Source organism: Phyllostomus discolor, chromosome 2, assembly GCF_004126475.2.
Source record: "Phyllostomus discolor isolate MPI-MPIP mPhyDis1 chromosome 2, mPhyDis1.pri.v3, whole genome shotgun sequence".
In the NCBI taxonomy this organism is placed as follows: Eukaryota; Metazoa; Chordata; class Mammalia; order Chiroptera; family Phyllostomidae; genus Phyllostomus; species Phyllostomus discolor.
The window spans coordinates 212,851,467-212,866,093 of NC_040904.2; the positions used below are offsets into that span (position 1 = coordinate 212,851,467).

Here is a 14,627-nt window from a genome sequence, read left to right on the forward strand (position 1 = left end):
GCTCGGCTTCCCGTTGCTTGAGGCCCAGGGCCCAGGGTTTCGGCTTCGCAAGACGGAAGGGAAATTCTGAAGGTCCGTGGCCCGACAATGTGACTGTATTAGCGCTACCGAGTTGCACGCTTACTTATTGGTTAAGATGGTAAATTTTGTTTGAACCACAATTTAAAAATTATTTTTAAAAAGTACATCACCGCTCCACACCTATGAGAACGGTCCCCGCCCAGAACACTGTGGCCCCTGCTGCCCAGGGCGTGGAGCAACGGAACTCGCGTCGGCTGCCGTGGGAGCGACTGAGCAAGGGCGCAGCCACCTTGGAAGATAGTTCGGCGGTTCCTTAAAACGTAAAACATTCTTTTACCCGTGATCACTCCTTGGTACTGACTCAAAGGTGTTGAAAATTATGTCCACGCATTTAAAACAGGCAGGTTTATAGTGGCTTTCTTCTTAATCGCCAAAACGTGGAAGCAACCAAGATGTCCTCCACGTAAATGAACGGATCAACTCGGGCACGTCCAGACCACTGATAGCACTCAGCACTAAGAAAAGGTGAGCTGTCAAGTCACGAAGACACGGGGGAAACTTCCATGCACACGACTAAGGGGAAGAAGCCCATCTGAAGAGGCCGCACAGAATGCCATTCCCACCAGGGGGCATTCTGGGGGGCGCAGAGCCACGTAGGCAGCGAGGTGGTCACCAGGGCTTGTGAGGAGGCGCGGAGGGACAGGAGGGGCACAGAGGATTTCTAGAGCAGTGAAGCTACTGTCTTCCAGAGCGACGGACACACGCCACACACGTGTCCAAACTTGGAGCATGGACACCAGAGCGAGCTCGAAAGCAAACCACCACAATGGTGTGTCCAGGCGGGCTCGCTCACTTTAACACGGGGGCCGCTGGGCTGCGGGACGTCGGCAGTGGGACAGCTGTGTGCGGTGGTGGGTCGGGGGCACGTGAGAACTTTTCCTATCTTCTGTGCAAAATTGCTATGAACCTAATACTGCTCTAAAAAATTAAGTATATATTAAAAAAAAAAAGCATGGAGCCCTGGCTGGTGTGGTTCAGTGGATTGAGCAGCAGCCTGTGAACTGAAAGGTTGCTGGTTCGATTCCTGGTCAGGGCACATGCCTGGGTTTCTGGCCAGGTCCTGCCCTGGGACATGTGAAAGGCATCAACTGATGGTTTTCTTTGCATTTATGTTTCTCTTTCTCCCTCCCTCCCCCTATCTGAAAATAAATAAAATCTCCGAAAAGAAAGGAAGGGAAAAAAAAAGCACGGAACTCGGAAGTGCTGGGAGCCGAGAGGAGGCACCCGGGCAGGTGCAGCCGCCAGCGGAAGGCGGGAAGCTGGGGTCGGCGGGGGAGGGGAGGGGCGCAGGCGGCCACTGCCCAGCCGGGTCGCCTCAGAGGCCGGTCCGAGGAAGGACCGAGCACGCTCACGCCGCCGCGCTCAAGCACCAGCAGCAAGTCGAAGGGGGACAGGCGAGGAAGAGGCAAAATGACGAAGAATCATTTGCTGTCGGGAGAGTATTTTCCTCAGGGTGCGTATTTTTCAAGTTTTGTGGTTCAGCCCCTGACACCTGAGATCTATCAACTTCACCTGAACTGTGCTGACGCCAAGTCGAGGCCAGACCAGAGGCCGAGGAGCTCAGGAAGCCGTCGTTGCTGCGCAGGCCCCACGGGCCGGGGGACACCCGCCCACACCTGCGCCCTGGCGCGGCGGCGGCGGCGTGAGCAATGGACCACGCCGCTGGATGCAGCCATTAGAGCGAAATTAATCTGCCATTTCTGCTGCCCCAAATTGATGGGCACACAAGAACTCATTTATAATTGCTTATTTCTCCTTCACAACATTCCTTCCAGTATTTCTGTTCTCTAAAAAAGTCCATTAACATTGCATTATTTTTTTATAACCTTTAAAATTAATGTTGATTGGAAGTATGTTCTCGTATCAGCCTAAGTAAATGCGACCATCCCCACGCACGGGCGGAGCCCGGCCTCCGGCTGAGCGGCAGAGAGGAGCCTCCGGCTTTGCAGCCGCAGAGGCTGTGGGGCTGGGGGTGGGGACAGGCCGAGCCACAGCCGCCTCGGGGCTGGAATGGGAGGAGGAAGAGACGCATTTGCTTTCCAGTAACAAAAAAAGGAAACAAGGTTAAAATGAAGTTTATTGGTTTTTTTTTTGATTTTTTTTAAATAAAACTGTTTGTGAAACAGCTATTTTATCCCCACGGCAGAGTGACCCCTGAAAGATGCACTAACCCTTCTTAAGGCCTTAACAAGAATTTTTTTGTACTTTTTTTCTTTTTCTTTTTTTTAAAACTCAGATTATTTAAAAAATTATACACTTTACAAAACAAAACAAAACGACGAAACGATACAACATAAAGAACCACGTAGCTCGGGGCCGCTCCGCGGACAGAGCCCCTTCTCCTTTACGAAACTGGAAGCAAAACGAAAACTGGGCCAACTGGGCGCTCCGGCCGGCGCGCCCCACACAGCTCGGACCGGTCCCTCCGTGTCCCCACCCCCAGGCCGGCCCCCGTCCTCTGTCCCGGGGGGGGCGGGCACAGCGGCCTGGCAGGGCCCTGCCTGCCCTGCCTGCCCTGCGCTCGGCGAGGCACCCGGGGTTCTCGCCGGCCACAGCGACCCAAATGTGACCTTGGGACATCTGCCAATTTCACCCCCCCAAAAAGATAAAAATTTAAAAAATAATAAATAAATAGTGTTTCTGGAAATGAAAAAATTTATTTTTGTGTTTAAACATCGTTCTCCCACTCTTGAAGATGTGGATTGCCCCCGCTCCCCTCCCCCCGAACCGCCCCTCTTTGAGACGAATGGACGACAGAGGGCGGGGTCGCGTGGCTGGTCTGCCCGGGGCCCGGGTTCGGGGGTCTCTGACCGGGTGGGGGACGGGCCGACCCTCAGAGCCACACCCTCGTCCTTTGTGAGAGTTTGAGTTCAATTTCACATTTCAATTTCACTGTTGCTGGAACCAATTTGGAGTTCTTTAACTAGATAATTTTAAAATAGAATCAATAGGGACAGCGCACCTTTCATTTAAACAAAGTCTTTCCAGACTAAAAATAGATTTATATATATATATTTTTATCCCTCCCTTTTAATACCCCCCACCCTTTCCCGTCACCCCACCCTCCCCCCACCCCCCACATTGTCACTATGGAGATTGTGTCCATGGAAACAGCCATTGTGACGTCTTGGGTCTGTCTTTCCCGCGGTGTCTCGGTTAGAGTGTGATGTGAGGACTTGGGAAGAGGAGCTGTGGGCAGGCACGGCGGGGCGGGGTGTGGCTGCACAGTGGGGCCATTTCCATTCCATCGCGCGTGTCCACCACCTTCTCACCTCCACAGTCTCACCTGCAAGACAGAACAGGTGCTGGGTGCCGGGCGCCTCCGCATGGTCCAGCAGCCGCGGGCCCAAGAATGAGCTGCTGACCTGGGAGACACCCAACCCCAGTGGCGGAGCCACCATGTGGGACATGGCCCAGGGCGGCAATGACCTGCGTGGCCGGGAGCGACTGGGACTGAGCACCCCTCGCTGGGTGTGCCCGCCCCCCCAGAGCACGGAGGGAGCCGGGACCAGGAGAGAACTCCCGACCCTTCAGGTGGGCGCTGCCCAGGGCGGAGCAGTCTTCCTTGGGAAGGACCTGGCCTGGGGCCACCCACAGCTCTTCCCCGTGGCCGGCTCCCCGGCCTCCCCTGCGGCTGGCGGCCCCTCTTCCAGCCCGGGCTCCAGGCCCAGGAAGACCCTGACGACCCACGTGGGGTAGAAGGGTCGTACCAGTGGCTCCTTGGAACGCCTCCTGGGCCATCCGGGAGCGAAGGTCTGGGAGAGACAGGGCCGTTTCCGAGGACTTCCACCCTGAGAAGCGGCCCGGACGCCGAGGGCGGCCTCACGTGCCAGTCGCAGCGCGCTCAGGCGGGGCTCGCCTTGCTGCCGCTCCGACAGATAGAACCCAGGACAGCCCGGGTCGCCTGCCCCTTCAAGTCCATAAAACTTACTAATCTGCACATCTTAAGGCTGGTCCGTGTGCACAGGACGAGAACGTTCTATTTGGGGCTCAAGGGCGCGTGCATGCACACACACACACACCCCTCGCCCTTGCCAGGGAGGTTCCGAACCGCCTGGCCACAAACACAGGTAAACAGGAAGACCCCTTTTACAGAAACAGCTGGACAAGGTCCCCATGGAAGCCCCGGACTCCAGCCACCAGGCCCTGGGGACACAGGCCAGCGGCTGAGGCGCGCCGCTCCTGTCAGGATGTCCACGGTGACAGTGGGGCTCCCCCAGGAGGCGGGGCCGCCCTCGTGGTCACCCGGACGGACTCTCCACACCGCACCTGAGCTCTCCTGGGGCCGAGGCCGCCAGCAGGGGGAGACCAGCGGTCTCCTCTGACGCCACCCCAGGGACTGAAGGTCCTTTGTAAACGCTGTGACAGAAACGGAACCTGTGGGGGACCTGGGACGACGACCGGAGGGGCAAACCTTGGTGGGGACGCGGGGCACCGCTGTGAGAAGAGGACGGGGCCAGGTGCCGTGCGTGCCCCGTGAGGCTCGGCCAACAGCCCAGGCCCCACCCCTGCCCTGCCCCCGACTCTCCATGGCTGCCCCGCCCAAGCCCCCAGCCTTGAAATGATTCAGCTTCTGGATCGCCCAGCCCATGGCCCCGCCCCCCCCCCCCCCCCCCCCCGCCTTCCAGCCTTGCCTGCAGGGACCGCCCCCCCGGCTCGAACGCACGCTGCCCTGAGTGGCACGGGACCCCAACTTCTCAGGGCTCCCTCTAGAAACCGATCCTTCAGTAGGGAAAATGGGAAGAGAATCCTCGGAGCACCTACTATGTGCCAGGCACTCTCCCGGGGCTTTACAGACATTATTTCAAGGTGACGGTGAGAGGCCTGACCTGTATCCTGCTGGAGCGGGGAGGTGACACACGTGACCCAAGGAGCACAGCTGGTCGGTGGCGGGACTGGGCCCTGGGGACTCTGACCCCAAGCCACCACCACTGTGGGGCCCCGTGCGATGCCCGGGAGCAGACGCTGGGCTGGCCGTGGAGCCGGGTGAGCACGCAGCCCCAGGGCCAAGGGTCCGCGGCCCGTGAGCAGGGTCTCCCCCTTGGGGCTGAAGCCTCCAGCATGCCCTGGCCCCCCAGCCCTGCACCTCCACCCGGCACCGGGCCCCCGTCCCCGGCTGCAGCGGGAGCCCAGCCTAGCTGGGGACTCCCTGCTCAGACAGGCCCGCAGGCCTCCTGTGGGGGCCGAGAGGGCCTCCCTCTGAGCCTGTGCCGACCGAGGGCACAGTCCTTTACCCATGACCCCCTTGGCACCGCACGCTTGCTCTGGGCCAACAGCCCTGGTCACTGTCCTAGTGGTGATGCAGGTGACAGCAACCAGGCGGCCGGGGGCTGGGGCGACGCTGGGAAGGCTTAGGGGAGGGCGGGCAGCTGGGACGAGGACAGAGGGAGGCGGGCCTCTGTGAAGACGGGATGCTGGCGTCGAGCTGGAGCCTGGCACCTGGGGGAGCCTGTCACCTGGTGGGGGGGGTAGGGGGCCCTCGGAGGCCCTGGACTGAACCCCCAGTGTGCCGAGAGCCTCTCAGGGAGAGAAGGGGCAGGGCTGGAGGGGCGCTCGGTGAAGCCCACGCAGCTGCTGACGGGCAGCGGTCTGTGCGGGGCGGCCGCAGGAGCCCCCCGGCCTGCTGGGCAGCGGCAGCTCACACCCGGGTAGCTACGTGCGCCTTTCCCGCCGCGGAGGCTGCTCGGGGAGGCTGCGGTGTCCAGGTGGCATCCCCTCGAACCCAGGACAAAGCAGCGGCCAGAGGGAGTTCCTGCTTCCCAACCGCTGGACCAGGTGAAGGGACCTGGCAGGGGCGTGCCACCGGAGTCCCACCCACCGGCCCCTCGGAGGCGGCCAGGTGACTCAGCGCCAGGAGAGGGCGGCGACCACAGGCCGGCTGCCCAGGGCGGCTCCTCTCTGCCGCTGCCGGCCCGGCCCGGGTTAAGTGCCGGGCACCTCGCCAGCTGCGGGGGTGGGGGGTGGGGGGCCAGGGCCCGGATTTTCTGCCAGGCCGGACCCCGCCTGCCCCAGCCGTGCGCGGCGCACCTGCCGAGGCCCCGCCCCACGCCGGCTGCGCCGGGCACGCTGCAGACACTCCCCAGCCGACCCGGAGCACGGGCCAGCCAGCGGCCTGCCCTGCTCACCCAGCACCCCGTGCACACCCGCTGTCTCCTCCCTGCCCGGAGGGGAGCCCGGTGAGGGCGGCTCCTGTCCCCAGCACGGAGCCCGGTGACCGCTCCTTTGGTGTGGGCGTCACGTCTCTGTCCCTGGTCGCTCCAAGGGGCGGAATTTGTAAAAAGAGTCTGCTTATTTTAGAGAGGAGGGAGGGAGGGAGGGAGGGAGGGGGCGAGAAGGGGAGAGAAGGGCCAGTTGCTCGCCTCCTGCACTCGCCCCGACCCAGGACCAAACCCACAGCCCAGGCATCTGCCTCGGCCGGGAATCGGACCCCCAGCGTCTGGTTTGTGGGGTGATGCCCGACCAGCTGAGCCACACGGGTCAGGGCCCTAAGAGTGAATGTCCTGACCCTGACAGAGGTGAAACTGCCCTAAATGACAGGCCGCTTGTCACCGAGCGCAGCAGTTTCTTGTGTGTCAACGGGGACAGTACCGCCCAGCTCTGGGGAGTGAGTGAGGCTTGTGTCCCCGAGCAGGACACGGTCTACCAGCAGGCTCAGGAGCGGGTGGGTGCAGAGGGGGGTGGGCAACACTCAAACTCCCAGGAAGAGGCCCAGGGCCCAGACGGTCTCTTCCTGTACCACGCAAGCTGCAACCCCACGGCCGCGAACAGCACGCGGTCCTTGTCTGAACCGGGCCTCCCAGGAATACACCCTCCCTGGTCCCCAGGGAAGCCAGGGCCGACACCTGGGCGGCGGCAGAGCCTGCCCAGGCATGGCAACACCAACACTGGGAACGCAGGGGAGGGCCCACAGAGACACCCTCGAGGAGCCGGCCCGGCTGCTGTCTTGCCCGGAGGGCTGCTCAGCCGGAAGACTTGGGCCAGTGGCCGCCACCGATGACCACCGGGTCCACCTGCTCGACTGCTTCCGGTGACCCACCTGCCTGTCCTGTCCTGCTCCCCGAATCCCACCTCAACTCTGTTGAGACGAAAGAGAAAAGCAGGACTGGGATGCCCCACCCGCAGAACCCCTGAGAAAGCGCTGCGAGCCCCGGGGCCGTCGGCGCTGGGGCCCCCCGGGAGGCGAGGACTCCTGGGGTCAGGAGCCTGCGCACTGGGAGGCGAGCTGTCCTTTCCCCGGTCGCTCTGGGGCTCCAGGTGCTGCCGGCGGAGCCCAGCCCACACCCCCAGGGCCTCAGACACCCGGGCTGGGGGGGCCCACACCAAGCCCTCCCTTTGAGGAGGAGGAGTCCCTCCAGGGGCGTTTCTGAGACAACCGGGCCCCAGTGCCATCCTGTAGCCTCACGTTTTGGTTTCCTTTTCCCTTTGTGAGCCGTTCTCCTCGCCCCCCAGTGCCTGGGGAGGGTGGGCGGGGCGGGGAGCCAGCCAGGGGCAGCGGGCCTGCGGCTTCCAGAGACCCGGGTTTCCAGGCTCGGCCGCCGGCCCTGACCGCAGCCCACAGACACGCTCACGGAGGGCACAGCCCAGTCCCGGGGGATTTCAGAGTAAAATGAAACTGGACGCCACATCTACTAAATCTCTGAGAGGATGTTCCTCCCCTCTGCATTTCTGGGGGCGGGGGGGGGGGGGGGGATCCTTCCTAGTACCAGGAGAAAGAAGATTTCAAATAACAAAACTTGGGACAATTTTTAAGGAAAACAAAACAAAGCAACAAAACCCCAGACCCCCCACCGGCCTCACAGACGCAGGAGGAATTAGGAGGAGGGGCCCCGGGCCTCCAGAAGCCCTTCCCGGATGCGGCAGGGACCTTGTCCCTGCCCCTGCCGCCGGGAGGCCACGCCAGCCCGGTGTCAGGACAGCCCCCTCGACCCCAAGGCAGCGAGGGGACCGTGTCGAAAGCCCCACGCCACCTTTCCTCAACAACGAAGGACCGGACGCTTTCTCCACCCGGCGGTAGAGGCTCACACGCCGACACACAGGCAGCAGCCGGCCTGGGGCGAGCGGAGGGCAGAGCCGGACGCGCGGCGGGCGAGGGGCGGGGCCGCGCCCGACTCACCTGTGCTTGCTGTGCTTTCCGTTCCCACGGCTCTCCGCCCCCCTCACCCCCGCTCCGACTGCTCTGTGCTGAGGCTGCCTTTCGCTGTCTTGCTCTGCAAGGCGGGGAGAGGGCAGGGGGGTGGGGGCTGGCGCCGGAGCCCGCGGCGGGCAGGAGGGACAGAGGAGCGAGCGTGGGGGCAGGGCGGGCGGAGGGGAGGAGGAGCGGCACATGGAAAGGAAAGAAAAAGCAGAGTCAGTATCGAGGGACACACAGGAGACACTCAGGGTTTTCTGAGGCAAAACGTGACCATTAAAGGAGGGAAGTTTAAAAAACAAAAACACAGATTAAGTAAAAATAAAGAGGACACCGTAAGTTCCCAGGATCATCTCCGGAAGTGATCTTTCAGGAAAAGCACAAGCAAGCGTGTTTCAGGAGTGCTCTGAGGGCAGACCCGTCGGGACCACCTCTTTCTAGTCCTTTCAGGCTCGCCTTGGAGACAAAGACCGTGAGCAGCCAGTGACCACCAGGTGTCACTGTGACCCCAGCCAGAGGAGCGTGGCCGCTGCAGGAGACTCCGGTGGCGTGCCCTTGGCCGCCCCGGCCGGCACCCTAACCGCTCACCCGCCCAGCGTCTCAGAGGCGGACCACCGCCCCGACCCCCACCCCTCCCCAGGAGAGGCGGCCGAGAGACCGCCCCTAGAACCCAAAGGGCAGCGAGGCAGTAGCAGCCCCTCGACTGCCAGCTGCGGACCACGGCCGCTCCCACTGAGCCGGCAGAGACGGCGTCTCCCCCAAACCCCGGTCAGCTCCGTTTCCCCAGGCCCCGGAAACCGCCTTTGCTTACGAGCCACGGCCCCGACCGACCTTACCTCACGCCGACCTGTGGACTGGGTTCCACTCAATTAAAGTGGAAATCAGTGCTGAGTCTGGTCTTCTCCTTTCTCGTACCAGACACGACTCTCTCCAACACACTTCTCCCAGCACCACCCGCACCACAGGGGTGCCGCCCCCAGGCCTCGGGTCTCCCCGGGCCAGGAGCGGCTGAGGCGGCTCTGCTCCCTTGCTCCCCCGCGAGGCCGGGAGGAGCCCAGCAGGGAGCGAGCATCTCGGGGGCCTCGGACTCTCACCTTGTGCTTGGGGCACCTCACCGAGAAGTTCTCCTCGTGCAGCAGACAATCTGCAAGACACAAGTGGACAGTCAGTGCTGGCGGGCGGCGGGACGGGCGGGGCGCGACGGGCACGGCGACGAGAGGGCCCTGCGCGGGGACTGCTACGGGGGGTGCAGCAGAGACCCGGGGAAACTGCGGTGCCCCAGCACAGTGCAACATCACTGACAAAGGAACATTCCAGAAGAGTTCGCGGTATACAGGGGGCACTCATGATACAAAATATCACGTGAAAGACCATGATACACACATGTGTGAGTACAATCCTAACGTTATCAAAATGTTTTATATGCATTAAAACAGGACAAAAGAAATCCACAAATTATAACAGTGGTTCTCCTTGGGTAGTAAGATTACAGGTGATACAATTTTTTCTGCATTCCCATATGTCATCACACTGTTTTAGTCAGAAACAATCTCTAGGCCCTGGCCGGGCAGCTCAGCTGGTTAGAGCGTCACCCCCTCCTCCCTCTGCAGGCCAAGGCTGCGGGTTCGATCCCCGGTCAGGGCGCACACAAGAACCAGCCGACGAGCACATAACTAGGTGGGGCAACAGATCGATGCCTTTGTCTCCCCCCAAGATCAACGGAGACCGTCCCAGTAGGTGTGTTTAAAATCCGCCACTCCAGGCTCGGCCCACTCCCAGGCTGCAGCCAAAGCCCCCCGGGAGGACCCTGACTCCGCAGGCACCCTGTCCCCCCCTGTGGCAGCCGCGGGGCAGGTGGGGAGGGGGCCGGGCCCAAACCCTGCCGTCCCCTCCGCCCACAGCCCACGGCACAGGGGGAAGCCCCCACCCGAGCTGCATATCCAGGCCGAATGCCTCAGAGGAGAGAAACCCCGTGAGGGTGTTAACCCTTGGAGGAAAATGACGCGCGCCCACTTCCAGCACGGCGACAGCGGCCTCGACGGCCGCCTCCAGGTGAGTCGAGCTCCGGGGCACAGGGGCGGCGTGAGGCGCAGGCGAGGGGATCTCGTTATGAGTCCGCGCTGCGCACCACAGCTCCCGGAGACCGACAGCCAGGTCACCGGTGCAGGGTGCGGTGGCAGGATGCTAATAAATATTGATTGCACACTCCCGGACTGCTCCCGGGCCGTGTGGCTGGAGGCAGCCCCGGTACTTAGCCTTGTTAAATTTGCAATTTAACTCGGTTTAAACGGAGGTCCAGATTAGCAGCCTGAGCACCCACAGACTTCAAGGGAAATGGTAAAACAGCAACAGCACAGACGAGTGAAAAATTGTGAGGTCCTTGGTCCTGAGCACAGTGAAAAGGCCCTTTCGTAGCTGGGCTTGGGCCCGTAGCACCCCCACCTCCCTCTGCAGTCCTGGGGCACCTGGGAGGCAAGTCCCGCTAACCCCCGCGCCCTCCCCGTGAGCACAGAGCACGGCAGCGCGTGAGGTGTGTTAACCTGAAACCCACGCGTACATGGCGTGACCAGGGCCCCGCTGCACGATCTGCCAGACAGAGCCCCTCGGAGTGGCAAGGGGCGGACTGGCGCTCTGTGTGCCGGCAGAGTCCCTCGTCTGGGCCGGAGAGACATGGCAGTGCCCACATGGGGCGCGGCCACCCTTCTGTCACAGCGGTTTTCAGAAAGGAGGAAGGGACCACGGCCCTTGGCAGAGGTGCCTCAGTTCCCCTCTCGGCCATGAAGAGCTGCGAAGGGCCCTTCATGAGCACGGCATGTCCGCGGTTAGGGAGCGCCTTCCCGTTACATCCACAGGCCAGCAAGAAGGTCAGGGGACCTGTCCCCAGTGGGGTGAGACCCGGCCGGAGAGCTGACACCTGGAAGGGCAGGGGACTGTCCCTGCGGGGGGAGGGCCAGGAGCGGTGAGAAGGGCCGTAAACCTCTCCCGAGGTCTCTGAACCTCAGGCGCCTGGCACCACAGCCAGTCAGCCGACCCCAACTGGTCTCCCTGGAGCCCCCGCAGCGCCTCGCACCGACAGGGCGGGGCCTCGCCTGCACCCCCACGGCGAAGTCCAAGGTGACGGCTTACTGGGTCAGCACACAAGCCGGAAAGGACTCGGAGGCCGTCTGGTCAACAAGACGGCTTCCGGACACGCAACCGCGGCAGCCCCGAAGGGCAGGCTCCCGTCTCTCCCTGTGCTCCCACGGGAGAGGGCTCTGCAGAGCCCTCCTCACAAGCGCCGTGGACACCCACGTGCCCACGCTGTCCGGAGGCTGACGAGCCGCCCCAGACTCCCACCCACCCCCACGGGGCTCAGGCCAGGGCAGCCACAGGCCAGGAGCCGGGAAAGCCCTGGGACCAGTTTCTGTGAGGCTGAGTGGCCCCTCCAGGGAGGCGCCAGACCCCCGTCACCCCTACTGACTCGCCCAGGGCTGAGCCCCGGCCCACGAGACCCGGGGGCGGGGAGGGCAGCGCGGTGCGGTGCGGCTGCAGAGCGGGGCTCCCAGCGGTGCCTCCTGGCGGGCGGGTCGCAGCGGAGAGCCCTCCAGGCACGCTCCTTCACGCGCCACGCGCCGCGGAATTGCTAATGCGCCAGCGCAGCGCTTCTTTCCTTTGGTCTTAATTGTTGTGGCTCATTGCACCGAATACATTAAACCTTTTTTTTTTTTAAACCAGAGCTCATGTTCTTATTACTGCATTTCCCGCCTGGAGCCAAACCTGGTGCCTGTGACGTAACGAGCCACACAAAACAGCTGCCCACGATGCTACAAACTTGCTGGGCGGGGGTGGGGGACGGCACACGGGACAGTGGGAGCCAGAGCCTCCTGGAACAAAGATGCTGTTTCCATGGGGACGCCCCCAGCAATCAAAGTTCCCCTGGGACAGCAACGGCTCTGAAAGCTCTGTGTGGTGGACGGCAAGGGGGAGCTGGGCGCCCTGACTTTCCCAACTCCACAGGGACACCAGGGACCCTCGGACCAGGGACTTACCGTTACCGTAACCGGAAAGAACGGCAATCAGAACGCCTTTCCTGGAGGGACAACCACAAGCACCGCCCCTCAGGGAAGCGCAGGCCGCTGGGTCGTTGTGACTCGGGTCAACAGAAAGACCCATAACTTATGGCCCGAGACAGGGTCACCTGGTGAAGCTGCTGCGTGGGTGCCAGCTCTCCGCGCGGAGGGGAATACGCAGCAGCGGGGCCAGCAGAGCCGGGGGCCAAGGCCCTGCTGACCCAGGTGGCCTCCCTCTCACTGGACACTCGGCCACTCACTCTGCCAAACAGGGAGGTCACCTGCCTACCTGGGCCGGCCGCGCAAGGCAAGCTCAGACAGAGGGACGAGTGCCATCTGCCCCCTACCCTGCAGCTGCTAAAGCAGCCCCACTGGAGAGGACAAGAGCAGTGCCTTCCCCAGAGAGCCCCACCCCACCCCCAAACTCGACCAAGGCGGCACCAAGCCATGAGCTGTCCAACTGCCAGCCACACACGGCCAAGTGCATCTAAGTGGAAATAAAATAAAAAGTCTGGCCCTTCATTCCTGCCACATTTCGGTGCTCCATGGTCACCCGTTGCTATGGCTACTGCACTGGAGAGGGCAGCTTGAGGACACCCCCACCCTCCTAGAAAGTTCTGTAGGGCTGCACTGCTCAATCCCTGGAGGAACTACCAGGAGCCCTGCTGTGCCGACAGGAGAGCACCCTGGAGGCACGAGGCCACCTGTCTGTGCTCACCTGATGGGCTGGGCAGAGCCCATTGGGGGCGGGGGGGCGGGGGGGCAGCCGCCTCTTGCAATATTCCCCACGTATAACTTAGAAACAACCGCCAAACACATGAGAGCCAAGAATCTTCACTTAAAACCACAAAGCCTACGTTAGAGAATAAAACACCCTGACTAGGATGTCAGGGCAATCTCATGAAAACGAGAAAAGGCAACGGCTGGCTCCTGAGCGAGGAGGATCTCATGGCTGTCCTACAGAGCCGCCACCCCGGCGAAGTGCAGCTCTGTCCACGTGTAGGGACAGACGGAGAACCAGAGGGACGGGCTACTAAAGCCCACACCCCCTGGACTGGCACGTGAGGGGGGCCCCGGCCACCTGCTGCCCCTCAGCGCGTGCAAACACACACTTGGATGAGAATCTAACTTTGGCCTAAGTATCCTCTTTCTGTACCTTTCTTGTGTGTTTTTTAAAGCTGCTCCCCCTTCAGAAACTGGGAAAGGACGGAAGAAAGAGAAAGGAAGGGAGGGACGGAAGGACGTGAAAGGCGGGCGCGTGCTGGAGGAAATGTGACCGAGCGGGCGGAAGGGCGACGAGAGGATCCAGACTCCCTCGCGCCGGTCGGCCCCCCGGGCTCCAGGCCTCCCACCCGCTCGGCACCCAGTCGGCCTCCCCCTCCCCCTCTCCTGCCAAACCCGCATCGAACCCCACCCCTACGACAGCACAGCCGCTCCAGGGGGAGTCAGGTGCCCCTCCTGACCCGGAAGACGCAGAGCTAGCAAGCGCCAGACCACTGGCCGCACTGCTCCTCTCTCCATTTTCCCTCCCTCCGTCCTGACGGCCAGCGTTAGGGGAGGCCCGGCTGCGTGACGGTCTCAGGCGCACCCAAAGCTCAGAAAGGAGCTGGTGAAGACACGCACGGAAGGGAAAAGACTTCAGGGAAAAGGAGGCTTCTCCCAGGCTGCCGAAGCTCTGAGCTGGGACTCGAGTCTTCTGCGTCCATCCCTGACGACACCTTGTGAACAAAGGTTTCTCTTCTTTCAACAGTCACCACACGGCCAGACCCGGCTCGGGTCGCCCCAGAGGCTTAGCAGAAACGCCGGACAGAAGGCAGCGCCCTTCCGGGATACGCACCCCCCCCCCCAACTAGGCGCTGCAGGCAGCACCCTCGGCCTCGTGACATCCACATGCAACCACGGCTCCCGTCGCAGGTCAGGGTCGGGGCGAACGAGGGGTCAGCTCCTGCCGCTTCTGTCCAGCACCGCGCAGGGGGCTCCCGCCGGGGCAGTCAGGCAAGAAAAGAAATAAAAGGCAACTGACCGGGAAGAAGTCAAACCGTTTGCAGATGACATAACTTTTATACAGAAACCCACTAAAAAGTACTGTAACTAAATCAATGCACTGAACCAAGTCGCGGGATCTAGGGGCAATGTCACACAATCGGTTGCATGTCTATACACCCACGATGAACGATATGAAAGTTAAATTAAGGAAATTCCATTTACAACTGCATCAAAAATAAAAAATAAAAATAAATTTAACAAAAGGATGAAAAACTTGTGCTCCGAAAACTACAAAAACAAGCACACGCGTCTGCGGACACCCCCTTCTCGACACAGGTGCCCCGGTTCCCGCGTGAGGGAAGACCGGTCTCTTCCACGGGTGG

General features: G+C 61.8%; 1 protein-coding gene across 3 annotated transcripts in view; it reads right to left on the minus strand.

Annotated features, from left to right (window-relative positions):
• Positions 1-2,140: 2,140 nt before the first annotated feature.
• Positions 2,141-14,627, minus strand: part of TCF20 (transcription factor 20) — a 98,475-nt gene continuing 85,988 nt past the window's right edge. For 2 of the 3 annotated variants that reach the window (XM_036019700.1, XM_028531653.2), the window contains 3 exons: positions 9,304-9,353; positions 8,195-8,321; positions 2,141-3,367 (listed from right to left, as the gene is read on the minus strand). In XM_036019700.1, the coding sequence (XP_035875593.1) occupies positions 8,238-8,321; positions 9,304-9,353 (134 nt within the window). In that variant the 3' untranslated portion in view covers positions 2,141-3,367; positions 8,195-8,237. The remainder of the gene's footprint in view (positions 3,368-8,194; positions 8,322-9,303; positions 9,354-14,627) is intronic. The other variant, XM_028531651.2, reaches the window with a different exon arrangement.